Here is an 18,050-nt window from a genome sequence, read left to right as displayed (position 1 = left end):
CCCTGGGGGGAAACACCTGAACCCCTAGCGCTAGTACCCTTGTCCACGGTGGGTAAAAGCAGATCCCGGGAGGAGGAAGAGGAGAAGGAGTACTTTTGTCAGCAGACCCTCCGCCAGCTGGCAGCCTAGCAGAGAGAGCGGGAACAGCGGAGGCTGGCTGTGCAGGGCCCTGATCTGGACCGGATGGAAAATGTCCGTGCCGGTCACTTCGGTCCCCGGGACTCAGCCGGATGGGGACAGGTCCTCAATGTGAATCATGAGCGGGGGTTTGGTTTTATCGCGGACCCCAAGCGGATCAGTGACCTATTCTTTAGTAGGAGGGATGTGGAGTCACACCTCCGGAAGGGACATCCTGCAAGTGACTTGCAACCGGGGGAATACGTTACTTTTTCCCGGCATGAGGGGTTGCGTGGCTGGTACGCCATGAACATACACCGAATCCCCGAGGATTACATTGCGGCCTATAAGAAGGAGAAGGCCTATGTCCCGCCAGCAGGAATACCTCCTACTGTTGTGATCACACCTGCCAAGGTCAGACAGGCAACATCCGCCCTTGTCAGCCATCCCATGGTACAGGTAGTTGAACCCGCTGTACCTCAGGCAGCAATCCACCCAGCTGCCAACACCTCGTCCTATGTTAACCCACAAACAGGAAGAGGATGTCCAGAAGTTCTTCCCTGGAAGCAGTCCAAGTCATCAGCTTCCAGTACCCCAGGAGGGGACCACCAACACTAAAGATAACTAACTAACTCTGTTACCCAGGAGGGTATTTGCACCTTTGTGCCTGTTTTTCTATTTTTCTATTTTTGTTATCATGATGTTTCCCTGTTGATTCCAGTTTTGTTGCCCAGTTTTATTGGCAGCGTTTTTCTTACTGAACTGTGGAGATCATGGACACTGAATGATCCAGAACTTTAATGTATATACTTGCACCTCTTTAGGTGCCCTCTCTTGGTTTTACATAGCCCTTTTTGGAATAAGGACTACCTCACTTGGAGCATGGCTCCCACCAAAAGGACACTGCAAGAGATCCCGGCTGGGAGCGGAGTCCAGCACTTACAAGAATTATTGACGTTTTGATGTGAAGTATTTTATAATGTGCCTTATGAAAGTCTTAATAGTTAGAGAACAGCTTTTATATAGAATCTAGTTAATAGCAATGACTAATAGGAATGTTTTAGTAAAGAGATGAAGGATTTGAATAGAGATAAAGATTTGAAAAATGCAGGTGACGAACCAGGCATCAACGGTTGTCACTTAAGGTTAACAATAGGAAGTAGAAAAGCACTTTTGAATTAGGTACTGTATTAGAACATAGATAGTTAGTTAAAATTGTTTGTAACGTTCAAGAATGAGTGCCTCCCACATTGGGAAGTTTAGATATGAACTGTTTAATTAGCATTATAAATATATTGTATGTTCCTGTATTTGTCCATCTTTGCTTCTTTTACAGCTCGCGGACGTGCTGTGTTTAATGGGGGGTATGTGGCGCCCCTGAGGGTTCAGTCGCCACAGAGGTACTGCACCTCCTCCTGAGGTGTGGTACCCCACCATCCAGGTAAGGTGGAGACACCTGACCACACTCCAACACCTGCATCCCACACAACATAGTAGTGTAGCAAAGCACCCTTTGGTGGCTCCCTGCTTGGAACACGAAGCGTGCTGAGAGGCGGGTGGAGTTTAGTCTGCACTAAAAGAGCGGGAAGAGTGTAGGATTGGGTCAGTTTGTCACAGGAGTCTGACGAGGTCAGTCTGTGAGAGAAGATCCCCTGAGTGGGATGGATGAAGGAAGTGCTGCAGCCGACCTCAGTGACCTGGGTCCGCTGGCACAGGAAAGAAACATTGATAGAAAAGCCTGACTCTCCATAAGAAGGAAAGGATTAGTACGGAACGTGAGGAGAAGAAGAGAACTAAGGATTAGGGTTAGAGAAGAACCCTTCCAGTTCGTGGTCTTTTCTGGAAGGGTTCAGGAGCTCAGCCAACTTCCAGGCAAGATGAAGTACTCCTTTCCCACACTCCGCCAACATATGTGCCTTTTCTGAACGTCTCCCTCTTAGCGCCTTTAGTGAAGTACTCACAGTACTGAGTTACACTGGAGTTCCTCCTGTCAGATGTTCCTGTGAACTCTACTTGTACGGCAGACAGCTGTAGTCTGCTTCGGGGACTCCTTACTACCTAGTCCTGGCTCACTATCGTTGCTGTTGTGCCCCCAAGTCTTGTGTGGGAATAAAGTGGTCACTATTTCTATTCCTCCGGTGTCTGCTGCAGGACCATTAGTATCCGTACAACCTCAGGGACGGGACCCCAGCCTTGCGCTTAGAACTTGAAAAAGGGTTCTCTCTTCCAACCCTGATCCTTAGTCCTCCTATTCTCCTTACGTTCCGTACTAAATCCTTCTTTCCAATGGAGAATCGAGCTTCCTTTCTCTGTCTCTTTCCTGTGCCAGCAGACCCAGATCACTGTGGCCTGCTGCAGCACTTCCTTCTTCCATCCCTCTCCCAGGGATCTTCTCTTTCTCACTCTCTGTCCTTCTACATCCTCACTCACTGACTGAATGAAAGACTGACTGACTCAACTCTTCCCGCTCTTTTCTGTGAACTAAACTCCACCCACCTCCCAGCACGTTTCGTGTTCCAAGCAGGGAGCCACCAAGGGGTGCTATGCTACACTCCAAGCAGGGAGCCGCGGAAGGTGCTTTGCTACGCTACTTTGTGGTGTGGGGTGCAGGCGTTGGCGCGTGGTCAGGTGTCTCCACCTTACCTGGATGGTGGGGTACCACACCTCAGAAGGAGGTGCAGTACCTCTGTGGCGACTGAACCCTCAGGGGCGTCACAGATGAGTCTGCAGGAACACACCCCTTTGACAACGACACCCAGTTGTCAATTTATGACAATTTATGAATACATTTCAAGGAGGAATAATGTCAGGAAGAATAATAAAGAAAAGATGCTCTGGAAGCATCATTTCTTGATTAATCGGAGTATGTGCTAAAACAAACATGTCAGGAGTGGTGACAGAACCTTCGTAAAGGTACTGGATCCATCAGGACAACTGTTTCTAAAAGGGGCGGGGAGAATGGAGCTGGGTTGGGAGAGGAGGAGACTGAGAGCTGCCAGGAAAGATCTGATAGGTGATGATGTCATCCTGTAGTTTACAGGAAACCAGAAACTGACTTCCTGTCTATGCATTAGCATGTACATGACCGGTTGCCAGACTAGCGATCACATGACCCTACAACCTATAATTAAAGTGTGGGACAAAGGTAAATGTAAATGAGGTGGGATAAAACAAATTACACAGCTAATATGTATAAGGGAGAGAGTAAACATTACATGTGAAAAATAAAAATGCTGGGGTGCTGCTTTAAATGTAATAAAATGTACAAAATGAAATACTGTTATGACAAGACGTGCAAAACGAGATGTAGTGGAGGGGATCAGTACAGTACAGGGGAAGGAGGGAAACCTACAGAATAGCTTGATCGGCCCGTCTTTGGCGGAAGCGTAAAAACAAGGAGAGAGGTTAATGTCACAGGTTATATATTAATAATAGCCCACCAGTGCATCACTACACGATGGGTTAACAGCAGATACAACACTAGGTCAGTGCACACACTTTTGCAGACATGCATTCTCTGGCGCGGAGTAAAACGTCTTGTAAGCCAATTAGACGTGATTTCGCTTTGCTGTTGAGGATTTTTCTATATCCGGAGCTATATACGGTTTCCAAATTACATTAATCCGTGGTTGGCTCTGAAGCCAAGATTAAGATCTAGAAGCAATCAACATAAACTAATCTCCTAATCTAATGTAACTAATACATAATGGACGGACACTGCTGCAGGGGCTATAAAGGGGAAGAGGGGTAGCAAGGTTTGTGAAAACCATTCATTATATAGTGGGGGGACCCAGGACCCTCATGTATCAGCCAGAGTGGAGAGCGACAGCTCTGAAGAGTGACTCTTCTGGAGGACCCGTACTGTCCATGCATCACATAGACTACACACTGGGCTTATTGGATCCGGTCTTATTTCTCCTGTGGAGGCGCTACAGGGAAATTGGACACTTGACTCCAGGCTCCGGACAGATTGCAGCTGATCACTTTCAGGCCCTACCTTATATTTAGTGGGTTCATTGAGCAAGGGGAGTGGAATACAATACTTGTCAAAAATCTCTGGATTGCCGGGACTGTTCCAGTTGTGAGGTCAAAACATCCCAAAATTGCCAACATTAATGGTGCAAACTAAAAGTGAGTGAATCTCTTGAAATTTTTTCAGGAAATTCAATTTGCGGAAAATATATCAGAAGGGAACTGAAGTAACTGCACAGCCACTAACTGTCATGAAAAAGTGTGTAACACCCTGAGGTCCCCAAGGACTATATCCAACCCTTTTCAGCCTCTTTACCACAAATACAGCCATGGTAATGTAAAAGTGACCTCAACATATACTGTATGGCTATAGGTAAACGGGTGGTAACCGTTCGACACTGCTGTACTGTCACACACTATCTGTATACTTTCTTCAGTGTTTTACAGCTTTCTCTCCCCTATCTATATTGCTTAGCTGTGAGGTCTTCTCGCTATCCGTCCAGATTCACCAAAGAAACCTCAGTATCCCTGCCTTGGCTTTTTTACAGGCTATGATAGTGTCTCCTGATTGGCTATGCTATACCATGTGATGTAATAGTTGTAAAGCATTATGGGAAAGCCAACCGTTCACATCTGAGGTCATTTAAGCCTTCTATGGTTAATACCATTTAATGCATTGTGTAAAATAGCGCTGGCCAGTTTAGACAATTTGAGCAAAGTGAATCACATATTGTTCACATTTGCCAGGCTCTTAAAATTTGCGATTTCCTAAAATTCACATTAAATTGATTCGCTCATCTCCATTAGTAATTAGGAACACTAATTGGGGCTTTTGCATTTCTACATTATTCACTAAGGGTATCTACATCTCTGGCAAAAATTAAGAGACCACCACATCAAATCCCTGTCATGGGCAGCCCATTCTCCAGAGCTGAACCCCATTGAAAACCTCTGGAATGTAATCAAGAGGAAGATGGACAGTCACAAGCCATCAAACAAAGAACTGCTTACATTTTTGTGCCAGAAGCAGTGTGAGAGACTGGTGAAAAGCAGCCAAGATGCAGGAAAGCTGGGATTAACAATCATGGTTATTCCACAAAATATTGATTTCAGAACTCTTCCTGAGTTAAAACATTAATATTGCTGTTTCTAAATCATTATGAACTTGTTTCCTTAGCATTATTTGAGGTCTGAAAGCACTGAGGTTTTTTTTATTTCTGACCATTTTTCTTTGTCAGAAAAAAAATACAACATGTTTTGCTTGGAAATTCAGAGACGTTGTCAGAAATTTGTAGACTAAAAGAGCAATTTACATTTTACTCAAAAATATACCTATAAAGAGAAAAATCAGACAAACTGAACATTTGAAAGTAGTCTCTTAATTTTTTGCCAGAGCTGTATATAATCAGGACCTTTTTTTAACAAGTGAACCTTCACAGCTCCCACCTGAGTAAGTAAGTTTGGGTCCCTGAGCAGAATTAAAGTTTTTTTTCAGAACTTTACAAAATCTGCCTTAGCATAGGGAATATTTTCAAGTAAAGAAGTAAGCATTTCTTACCCCTTCGAATTACCCTACACTCCAGCCTATTACCAGAAGTGATGAAATCCCCTTCCAATCACCTGACCACTGAAACCAATCAGTGGCTTCAGTGGTCATATGATTGGATGAGGGAACTGTTATTCTTCCGACCCTGGTAAAGACCACCAAAGTGTTAGTGCTGGAACAGCAGGGGGGACTGAAGTGATGAGTACAGACATAATTCTTGTTTTGTAGCATTTTCTGACTTCAAAGAACACTCCCTTTAAATTTAAATAAACAGTGATGTGTTCTACAGAATATTGCATTTCCTGTGCCATATGTATAATGTTCAGTAAAAAAGTAAACATAGATGTATAGCTTTATGGAGTCCAAGAACCTGTGAGCATCTTGTACAGTACGTGTAGAAGTATTCCGAGTATGAGGATGTGACATCAGCGCGTTATCACCTGGGATATAAGGCAATAAGATGACTCATGGTCATGCACTTCCTGCACACCGCACAACAAATCACTTAGCAAATAACCTAATCATGTGGGAATAAAGCAGCCAATACGGACTATGACTCGCCTTTATTAGTCAGCGGCAACTTTAAAAGGAAAAAAGACCAGAAATCTCCAACTACAGATATCAGCAGATTATGGATCTATTTGGAATTTTTTTAACAACATGAAACTTATTGTAAGGAAATCAATAAACCAGGATGCCAAATATACCACAGTTGAGTATGTAAGGTGCAATATTGCTAAGTTTTTCATGTAGCTCCTTTGATAGGAATATTGGGAACCGCCATGGACCTAATTTAGGTCCATGGCAGTCCCCCATAAACTTCCCAATTGTCTCTCCTCTATCAGATATCTTTAAATGTTTCTTGAACTTTTGTAGGGTCTGCAAGAAAATTAGAGAGGTTTTCTGAGACCTTAAAGGGTTTTTGTTTTGTTTTTTTTTTACTTAAATGCATGTCATTTAGGTTAAAAAAAATTTCAACTGGGTTTCATTAAAGATGTTGCACCGTTTGCTTTCTATAGCCTCCATATTGCATTGTCTGGGGAGCTCGCTAAAATGGTTTGCAGTTTTAACTTTTTTATCTGTTTTTTTCATGAGCCCCTCTCATCTGATTTAACATATCTTAGACTATCAGATATGAACCCCTACATTTATCCTAGACCTCTAGGAAATAAAACTTCAGATATATAACAGGTGTAGTATGTTCTATTACCTGCAAGTCCTGAGTTAAATATAACTGTGGGTGAGGCAGATCCCGGTAAAGGAGGAGCTCCTGGCGGAGGAGGTGGAGGAGGTATAGGAGGGTCCATCGCTGGACCTGGAAGAGGTGGTGCTGGTGGAGGAGGTGGTGGAGGAGGAGGTGGTGGAGGTGGAGCCGGTGGAGTAGGAGGCATTGTAGATGGCGTTGGTCCATTTTCAACTGAAATGAGTAGCAAAAGTGTTTGGTGTTTTAATATTTTCAGGAATATTTTGTGCAAACAGGCATGATGTCCATGAAAAAAATTAAGAAGTTATGGACAATGCACATGTTCTTCCATTGTGGAAAATTACAATGTTCACCTCAAATCAAGATTGTTTCATCTTAGTTTTGAATTTACCAATCAAAGACTATGACAACACTTACCGGATCCTGGTTCTGAGGGCAAAGGTGGTGGAGGTGGCGGCATTTGTGCTGATGGTAGGGATATTCCTGATACATTTGATAAAGCTCCTCCGGCAACTGAAGAACCTGACTGTGAAGTACCAATGGCGGATGATGAATCACTCAATACATCGGTACCTGACGGCACAACAGCCCCTGATGCCACCAGTGCTGTAATAGAAATGTCCCCATCGCCTTTCTTTTGAATTTTAAGTGATCCCTGCTTCTCCAGTTCATGGATTTTTCTTTCCAGAGTAGATTGTCTCTGAATGGCCTCCTCTTTTTCCTTGACCATCTTCCGTAAAGTGTGCACCTGGGTGTTTGCATCTTTACAGACTTCCTGTGCATAAATAAAAAGAGCCAATTTGGATTAACTGTGGAAAAATACATCTTTCGACACACAAAGTATTAACACTAATTTTGTAAGCATAATTTGACTCCTGTGTCTGGGAGAGATGGCCGAGATGGCTGTCAGCTGCATGATCGGATGAAAAATCATTTGGCTGACAACCGTCTAACATGTATGGCCAGCTTTAGGCTCAGTTCACATTGTCTTAGATAACTGTGGGCTGGACTCTCAATGGCCGGTGGATCTTCACAATACGGGCGGGTCCAGCTGACTTTAATGTTTTAGGACCTTAAGTCTGTTATTGTGGGGTCCGATCTGGAGAAGTTTGAGGACCTATCTGTTATTGTAGGGTCCCATCTGGAGAGGTTTGAGGACCTGTTATTGTAGGGTCCCATCTGGAGAGGTTTGAGGACCTGTTATTGTGGGGTCCCATCTGGAGAGGTTTGAGGACCTGTTATTGTGGGGTCCCATCTGGAGAGGTTTGAGGACCTGTTATTGTGGGGTCCCATCTGGAGAAGTTTGAGGACCTATCTGTTATTGTAGGGTTCCATCTGAAGTGGTTTGAGGACCTGTTATCGTGGGGTCCCATCTGGAGAAGTTTGAGGAGCTGTATGTTATTATGGGGTCCCATCTGGAGAGGTTTGAGGACCTATAAGTTATTGTGGGGTCCCATGGTTCCCATTGGTGTACCAGGTCCTCTAGAGTATAAGCCGATAGTGACCCCTTAGTGGAATTGGGAAGAATTTGACAAAAAGAAAAAGCACAAGGAATTGTACACGGTACAATGGCTGCCTCACAGTTGTGACGGCAATATGGGTACGGGTTAGGTTTCAGTAAGTGCACAGACTGCAGTGTATACGTCAGCTCCTTATGTGTCTATGGCTGCAATTATTTCAATATAAGCATTACATCGACAATAAAAATCGTACCCGGGCAACTTCCAGTTCTTTATGTCTTTGCATAAGCTGTTTTTCCAGTTCTACAATTTTCCCCATAGCTTCATTTTCTGTGTCTAGTAGTTTTTCAGAAAGCTGTGAACATTGAAGAAAAAAATTACAAAAATAAATATGTAAAGGTATCAGAATGTAAGATTAACTCACTGCTTAGTTCAGCGGCCCTCAGAATATCTGTACCAAGCACAACCCTAAGCACTTTCTAGACAAATGATAACAAAAATTAGTATTATAGAAGTTATGTTCTTGCACATAGGGGCAGTATTATAGTAGTTATATTCTTGTATATAGGGGCAGTATTATAGTAGTTATATTCTTGTACATAGGAGCAGTATTATAGTAGTTATATTCTTGTACATAGGAGTAGTATTATAGTAGTTATATTCTTGTACATAGGAGCAGTATTATAGTAGTTATATTCTTGTACATAGGGGCAGTATTATAGTAGTTATATTCTTGTACATAGGAGCAGTATTATAGTAGTTATATTCTTGTACATAGAGGAAAGTATTATAGTAGTTATATTCTTGTACATAGGAGCAGTATTATAGTAGTTATATTCTTGTACATAGGAGTAGTATTATAGTAGTTATATTCTTGTACATAGGAGCAGTATTATAGTAGTTATATTCTTGCACATAGGAGCAGTATTATAGTAGTTATATTCTTGTACATAGGGGCAGTATTATAGTAGTTATATTCTTGTACATAGAGGAAAGTATTATAGTAGTTATATTCTTGTACATAGGAGCAGTATTATAGTAGTTATATTCTTGTACATAGGAGCAGTATTATAGTAGTTATATTCTTGTACATAGGAGCAGTATTATAGTAGTTATATTCTTGTACATAGAGGAAAGTATTATAGTAGTTATATTCTTGTACATAGGAGCAGTATTATAGTAGTTATATTCTAGTACATAGGGGCAGTATTATAGCAGTTATATTCTAGTATATAGGGGCAGTATTATAGTAATTATATTATTGTACATGGGGCAGTATTATAGTAGTTATATTCTTGTACATAGGGGCAGTATTATAGTAAAATAAGCTAGAAAATGCAGCGCATAAGCTTCAAGGAAATACCTTTATTGGATCACGGTGAGTAGAGCAGGATAAAAAACAACTAGATAGTCGCAGCTACATAGGAGCAGTATTATAGTAGTTATATTCTTGTACATAGGGGCAGTATTATAGTAGTTATATGATTCTGCATAGAGGACAGTATAATATTCTAGCTATTATCTTCTGCATAGATAGCAGCATGATAGAAGTTATATTTCTGGCAAAAGGATGTAGTATTACAGTCATTATATTTTTGTTTGTTCTAAACCAAGAGATTATCTCAGAGCAATCGTCATTTTCCTTACTACCCTCCTTTTAACAGCTGATACTAAAAAAGGTGGTGAAAATGAGTAGAGGAGAAAATATTTGGAAAAATAGAGAACAAATGTAATCTGTGACCATGATAAATTGTCTTTAGATGCTTTAAGGTCTTGAGTCGCAGTATTAATGCACTTTTCATGGCCAAATTATTTCACCCTGGGGTCCAATACTGAGATCTCCAAGCTTTTACTCACATGAGAGATGTTTTCTTCCAGTTCTTCAACTCTTTCCAGCGCAGCATTCTTGGTCTCTGCATCTTCCAGGAGAGCCCCCACGTCAAACACATTATCCAGATAAGCCTGGATCTGGACCTGAAGTTTGTCACTTTCCGTGTGTTTCAGTTTCTATAAAGGTAGAAAGATCTATATTAGGAGTAAAGCCGGTTATTAGGTGCTAACCATGCACAATCAATAGCTGCCAGGGACACCGATCTGCTTCCACCATGATGTTACTATCAATGGGAGAAGTCGGACAAGTGACCTACATGGAGACCAAATGATCGGTCGGTAAAATCGAACCTGATTAATGCTTTTTTCTTGGTCGTTCAAACAGATACAAACTTAAAACATTGAATGCAACATGCGGCCATAAAAGTAAATTCTTCCTACAACTAAATATACTTACATCCAGGAATTCATCCAAGGCTAATTTGGTAAACTCGAATTGAAGATGGACTCTAAAATTCATGTCTTCTACTGAATGGACTACGATATTAATGAACTGCATACAGGCAACCTGCAAGAAGCCACAGACAGCATTAAAGGGGTTAACTAATTACAGATTCTGCAAAGTGTGCAGAAAAGCGTCCTAGTGCATACAATACTCCCATGGATTCTCCACCCATCACCCCTGTCCTAGGACTTCATTTCGACTTTTCTCTTCGTGCCACCCTGGAATTATTTTTTAACGTTGCTCGCTGGTTATGAGCGTTGCCATTCATAGTCATTCCTTACTGTCCCTTTAAGATTGGCCATGTCATACCGCCAGGTGGGGGGTTTGTATATGGATATCCATTTAAATTTGATGGAAAGGGGAACCTGTCAATTCCGAGAGGATCTGAAATGGCGTTTTGTTTCTCAGTTTTTACGAAGGGAGCGATGCGCCAAATTTAATTAGAGGCGTGCGCCACAGAAATGTACAAAGGAGGGGCATGTATCAATCAACCCACTGGAATCAAAAAGTTGTAGATTTTGAAGTGCCATTTTACCAGAATTTAAAAAAAAAAAACTTTTTTGCAGTTTGTCGCCTCTTGACAATTTTAAAAGTGTCTGTGATTTGCCAAACAAATGAGGTTTTAGTGAGTTTACGAATTGCAACGTTTTTAAAAAAAAAAAAAAAAATTCACAAACTCAATCAATTAAAGACAGTGGTGTAAAATAAAAAAATGGAGAAATATTTTTAGATAGAGGTGTAATATCTTAACAAAAGCCCAAAAATATCAAACATCGTGAGACGTTCTGGTTTAAAAACACCAAAAGTTGATACAATTTTGCAAAAGTTCTTGTTTCCCAAAAAAGTTCTAACTTTTAACGGAAGTTTCCTGGCGAAAATTGTTTTATGAATTCCCACTAAAAGACGAAATTTTCCTGCATTTTTTGGGGCACGCTTTTCTGCTAAACAGTGCTCCTTTTCGGCAAAGTGATGTCGCCCACTTGTTGGGAAAGCCACAAACGGTGTTTAAAATGCGGAATTATGGTACAAGTCAAGGAAGTCATTATTTTGGTGCAAACTTTGCCAGAATTCTGGCGCACTTGACTTGATTTGTCTCCAATTTAAGAGTATAATACCAATCTATATGCACCTCTGACCTCACTGTATACAGATCCATACATTGAACCCAATATTCCTTTGTATCACGCCAGCTCCCTCTAGTGGTGACTGCAGTTACACAGAACTTTATCCTATTGTGTGTGAATGGGAGATGGGAGATTTTCAGCTCTGTCTATAGTTCCCTACAAGTAAATATGTCCATGACACGAGATTAGGATCAGTAGAGATTGCATTAGCGTGACAAACATTAATTATGGGATAATCCCTTTAAGCAGTGATGCAGACCGTGCAGAGATTACAGACGGGGTTGTATCTTCTGACAGATTTACAGTCAAATGGTAGAAATCTACACTTTCCTGCAGGCTGCTTAGATCTCTGCTCAGATGTGATTCTGATAATAAAATAGGACTTGGAAACGTCCATATAAAAGTGCATTTCATATTTATGGTCCTAAAGGGTTAAACAGATGTCACGTCCTTTATCATCGGTCACGCGAGGACAGTGCCGGCGGTATACACATCCTCCTGAATACTGTGGCAGAACGTTCCATCTTGATGGTGCTGATGACCTGAACATTTTTTTTCTTCCTTGTTTTCTTCTTCCTTCATAAGATCCAGATCCGGTAAAGTTCATCTCGAGGTAACGGCTTCTTTTGACGGTAACGACTATTCCTCACAGACGTATCATTAATTCCTAATCTATTGTTTTTCATCAACCAGGTGTTTGGGGCCTGAAGCACAATTCTAACGCTAACAGTATCAGAGGAGATGGCTGACATTTTTAAAGGGATTTTCTCCTGTATATGAGCTACAGCTGACATTGCAGCTCATCCCCAATACTGTAATAGAAGAGTTGCCCTAGAAAGGGGAGGGAAGGACAAACCCTTTTATAAACCTAAGACAACCCCTTTAAAGAGAACCTGTCACTTGCCATAAATGTGTTATTTTTCCTGGAGTAAATGCCCTTGTTCTCCGGAATCCGACGTTGCTTTTCTTTTGCTCCTGCGCCTCTCCATTCCTGAGATATGGCCCTTTTTTTCCTCTTGTATATAGATCTACTGCTGTTATACAAGTGGGCATGGCCATCGGTGCTTCTCTGTAGACCTCGCCCCATTGGCTAACAAGACTGCATTTACTGTATATGCAGGGAAGAATGGGCTATATCTCAGGAACGGAGAGGCGCAGGAACAAAAGAAAATTAACGCCGGATTCAGGAGAACAGCGGCATTTACATCAAGTTATAAAAAAATACATATTGATGGTGAGTGAGAAGTCCCCTTTAAAAGGGCAACTATCAGTCTACTCTATATCTTACAGAAGGTACCATGTATAGGCACATGACTGATGCGGGTTCCAGAGGCAGTAGCCACTTCTATATCCAGAATGAGGCTCCCTTGACACTAAACCAGCCCGGTTAAGTGGCTGCTGACCACCGCATATAAATGGAAAAGTGGCCATACATGTGTGTGGATCTCTTTTTCCACTTGAAAGGATGCTGTTTTTGTTGCTCCCGAAGAAAGTCATGCACATGCCAGACCACCTCTCCATTCTTATACCGGTCCACCAGACGAGATGGGTGTCAATGGTCCCCTATTCTGGAGTTATAGAGGTGGAAGCCAAATCCATAGATGTCGAAAATTAGACTACTCCCTTGAAGGTCAAAAGTGGGTAAGGCATATATAAGGCGGGAAAAAGGGCTGGGTTAAGAGGTGACTTAAACACCCTTTTGTGCCACCCGGTTGAGGTGAAGCTTAAACGCCTCCAGAAATGTTGGTGACGATGATGTCCCCAAAATCCAATGGGGTCTGACAGTAGTTTTCCCGTAGTAGCAAAGAGCAGGAGAAGTAACTACATGTAAATGGGAAATAATCCGTCAGTGAGGGTCTGTGAGAAGAAAGGGCACATCCTTAAAGAGGATGTGCCCTTTCTTCTCACAGACCCTCACTGACAGATTATTTCCCATTTAATGGTCACAGTTAAAAAATAATAAAATAAATTCAGTTGTCAAATTTTAAAAAATTAGATATTAAAGACGTTATCCGGTCACAATATATCATCACTAGCACCAGCTGTTCTGCAGCACCCGGCAGCGGCTGCTACACATTAACTAGAGCCAATCCAGAGCAAAAAACGTCCGATCAGTGAAGGAGCCGGATGTCGCACCCCCACCGATCTGATACTATTAACCTATACTAAGGATAGGTCATCAATATATCGTGGCCACACAACCCCTTTAATCTTTTTCTCCTATTTTTATTTTTTCAATTCATTTTGCAAATTACGTTAAATTTGGTGTGGTGTAATTCGGCAATCTTGCAGCTTTGTACTTTCTTTATTTTTGTCCATCACTTTATACTAACAGACATTTTTTTAGGTCAGCCAGAGGGGGCTGGTATGTGAGTATCTTTTTTTTCTCATTTTAGGACCACCATGGACCCATTTTTTAAGCTAATAAAATGTCTTTTTTTTCTTAAATGCATGTATTTCGGACTAAAAATCATTTTTTTGCAATAGGGTTTCATTAAAAATGTAGCACCATTTGCCTTTTATAGCCTCTTTGTTGCTCTTTGTTTATTACTGGCTGCAGAATGAGTTAACTGAGAATCTGTCAGGGAGCTCATTTTGACAGTCTGATGGGGAGCTCGCGAATCTTATCTGTCTTTTCCCGCGCTCCTCTCAGCAGATTTATGACGACAAACTACATCAAAGTTGAAAATGCAGGAAAACAAAGAGCCTGTAAAAACCGAAAACTGGGCAAAATGTTTACTGAAACCCAACTGCAAAAATGATTTTTAGTCCAAAACACAAGAATTTAAGTTTGCGTCAACTTTATTTAATGGAAATGAGGGTGAACGGTGAGAACATTACCATGAAATCTATATTGTTGTCTTCATTCCTGAAATGTTCCATGAGCTTCTCGAAGCGTTGTTTCTCACCACACACCTGGAAGGGGAAAAAGAGAAAGAATTGTCAATATACTGTACGCCGGCCTAAAGTTGATGACAGAATTGGTTACAGACTGATGGCCTAAGCTTCTGATTGTCCGTCAGTGTTAAGGGGGCTTTACACATAGCGATATCGCTAGCAATATCGCTAAAGCGTCACCGATTTTGTGACGCAGCAGCGATATCGCTATGTGTGATACTTACCTCCGACCGGCTCCCCCGCTGTCCGTCGCTGATCTCGCGAGATCGTGCAGCTCCATTTCTCGTTGGGCGCCTCCTGCTGGCGCCGACGAGCGACGCGTGGACGCGGGCGGGAGGACGTCAGGATCGCCACGTCTGAAAGGTAAGTAACAATCGCTGCTGCGTCGCTCCATCGCTGTGAGATCTGCCTGTGTGGCAGCTCACTAGCGACCATTTAGCGATGCACCAGCGATCCTGACCGGGTCGTATTGTTGTTGGGATCGCTGGTGCATCGCTAAATGTAAAGGGGTCTTTAGATCTGGAAATCTGACTCCAGGCACTTCTGCCAATCAGGTACTTAAAGGGGATGCAGCGTCCTTTTTATTGGCTACCAGGCAAAGGTCCATATTCTTAATAGTGGCCATGCCTTGCTTTGCACCTCAGTCCTATTCATTTGGACTGGAACACTGTGGCCCCCTCAAATGATTGAGTCGCCCCCCCCGACCTATTGAATATTAAAATACTCTTCGAAAGATAAGCCAATCATTTTATAAATCCAGATGCACCATATAATAATCTAATAAATAAAGCTCAATGTGTGTATGTATGTATGTGTGTGTGTGTATGTATGTGTGTATGTGTGTATGTATGTATGTATGTATGTGTGTATGTGTGTGTGTGTATGTATGTATGTATGTGTGTGTGTGTGTGTGTGTGTGTGTATGTATGTATGTATGTATGTATGTGTGTGTGTGTGTGTGTGTGTGTGTGTGTGTGTGTGTGTGTGTGTGTGTGTGTGTGTGTGTGTGTGTGTGTCCGGGACTGGCATCCGCACCGTCGCAGCTACAACCACAAAATTTTGCACAGTCACACGTCTGGACCCCGAGAGCGTCATAAGCTATGTTGTGAGGTGAAATTTTAACCCCTCGCATTCCAATTCACCAAACAATTTTCATAATGGGGAAAAAGTGAAAGGAAAAGAGTTGGAGGCAAATTGACAGCTGCCAGATGTGAACAAGGGGGACTGAAAGAATGAGAGCGATGGCGCCAAAGAGTATATACCGTACAGTTGCTAAGGTGGGGCCCTGACATGGGATACTCACCAGACACGGGGATATGAACACACACAAAATGCGCCACACACTACCACGTGCTTCAACACATATACCACCCTCAGCACACATTTCACCACACATACACCAACCTCGCCACATAAAAGCCGAAACACAAAAGTCGCCACTCAAAACTCGCCACGCTGTCCCAGAGCCGTTTAACAGATGAATAATGAACTGTGATTGGCTGCTATCAGCAACAGTTTTCTTTGTAGACAGTTGTAGTAACTGAGGCCTATTATTCTTATCATTTCTATGGTGTTATCGTCCTTCTGTAAAGCTGGAAATAGCACAATTTATTACCGTGCCAACACAGACCACCCTCTGACACAGACTGCAGGGGGAGCCCAGTATCACACAGGATAGAATTAGATACACGGCTCAGCAGTCAGTATCACACAGGAAAGGATTAGATACACAGCTCAGCAGTCAGTATCACACAGGATAGGATTAGATACACGGCTCAACAGTCAGTATCACACAGGATAGGATTAGATACACGGCTCAGCAGTCAGTATCACACAGGATAGGATTAGATACACGGCTCAGCAGTCAGTATCACACAGGAGAGGATTAGACACACAGCTGAGCAGTCAGTAACACACAGAATAGGATTAGGTACACGGCTCAGCAGTCAGTATCACACAGGATAGGATTAGATACATGGCTCAGCAGTCAGTATCACACAGGAGAGGATTAGATACACAGCTCAGCAGTCAGTATCACACAGGATAGGATTAGATACACGGCTCAGCAGTCAGTATCACACAGGAGATGATTAGATGCACGGCTCAGCAGTCAGTATCACACAGGATAGGATTAGATACACGGCTCAGCAGTCAGTATCACACAGGAGAGGATTAGATACACGGCTCAGCAGTCAGTATCACACAGGATAGGATTAGATACACGGCTCAGCAGTCAGTATCACACAGGATAGGGTTAGGTACACAGCTCAGCAGTCAGTATCACACAGGATAGGATTAGATACACAGCTCACCAGTCAGTATCACACAGGATAGGATTAGATACACGGCTCAGCAGTCAGTATCACACAGGAAAGGATTAGATACACGGCTCAGCAGTCAGTATCACACAGGATAGGGTTAGGTACACAGCTCAGCAGTCATTAACACACGATAGGATAAGGTACACGGCTCAGCAGTCAGTATCACACAGGAGAGGATTAGATACATGGCTCAGCAGAAAGTATCACACAGGAGAGGATACTTAGGTTATCGTTTAGTTAATTTGTGTTGCAAATCTGTAGTGTTGAATATATGATGTGAAATGTTTTTATGTGCAATATAATCATTATAATTTGTTATAACTAACCACAGTTGGTTACTATGCCCAGGCAACTCCGGGCTCTTCAGCTAGTAATAAATAATAATGATAACGTGCAACAAAAAAAAAATGTTCATAAATAATAATGATGGTATTACTATTACTGCTAAATCAAATAGCAAATCATAACAAAAATAATAAATAACAATGAAGCTAATACTACTATTACTACTAATTCACAACAAAAAATAATCACAAATAATAATGATACCACGACTACTATTACTACTACTATTAGTAATAAATCACAACCAAAATAAATAATGATAATAATAAATCACAATAATAATATTTATTATTATTATTAGTAGTAGTAGAAGTAGTATTATATATTATTAGTAGTAGTAATATTATCATCATTATTATGTATTATTTTTTGTAGTGAATTACAACAAAAATAATAATGATGATAATGATGATACCACCACTATTAGTACTAATAATAATAATAATAATAATGATAATAATAGTAAATCACAGCAAAAATAATGACGATACTACTACTGCTACTGAAAATAACAATAATAATAATAATAACAACAATACTATGACTAATAGAAATTATTAATAAATCACAACAAAATAACTACTAATTATGATACTACATATAATAATAATAATAATAATAATAATAATAATGATGGTACTACTACTACTAATAATAATATTACTTATAATAATAGAGAAAACACAACAAAAATAATAATGTTGATAATACTAGTAATAATAATAATG

General features: G+C 41.3%; 1 protein-coding gene across 8 annotated transcripts in view; it reads right to left on the bottom strand.

Annotated features, from left to right (window-relative positions):
- FMNL2 (formin like 2) overlaps positions 1–18,050 on the bottom strand; it is a 239,385-nt gene that overhangs the window by 38,248 nt on the left and 183,087 nt on the right. For 5 of the 8 annotated variants that reach the window (XM_073545620.1, XM_073545619.1, XM_073545618.1 and 2 more), the window contains exons 10-16: positions 14,600–14,674; positions 10,587–10,697; positions 10,157–10,306; positions 8,553–8,654; positions 7,257–7,614; positions 6,846–7,052; positions 3,470–3,490 (exon numbers count right to left, since the gene is read on the bottom strand). In XM_073545620.1, the coding sequence (XP_073401721.1) occupies positions 3,470–3,490; positions 6,846–7,052; positions 7,257–7,614; positions 8,553–8,654; positions 10,157–10,306; positions 10,587–10,697; positions 14,600–14,674 (1,024 nt within the window). The remainder of the gene's footprint in view (positions 1–3,469; positions 3,491–6,845; positions 7,053–7,256; positions 7,615–8,552; positions 8,655–10,156; positions 10,307–10,586; positions 10,698–14,599; positions 14,675–18,050) is intronic. The other 3 variants (XM_073545623.1, XM_073545624.1, XM_073545621.1) reach the window with 1 other exon arrangement.

Source organism: Dendrobates tinctorius, unplaced genomic scaffold (genome assembly GCF_039654945.1).
Source record: "Dendrobates tinctorius isolate UK_male_01 unplaced genomic scaffold, ASM3965494v1 ptg000143l, whole genome shotgun sequence".
Classification (NCBI taxonomy): Eukaryota; Metazoa; Chordata; class Amphibia; order Anura; family Dendrobatidae; genus Dendrobates; species Dendrobates tinctorius.
Note: the sequence above shows the minus strand (reverse complement) of the source record. Positions and strands in the feature narration are given on the sequence as shown.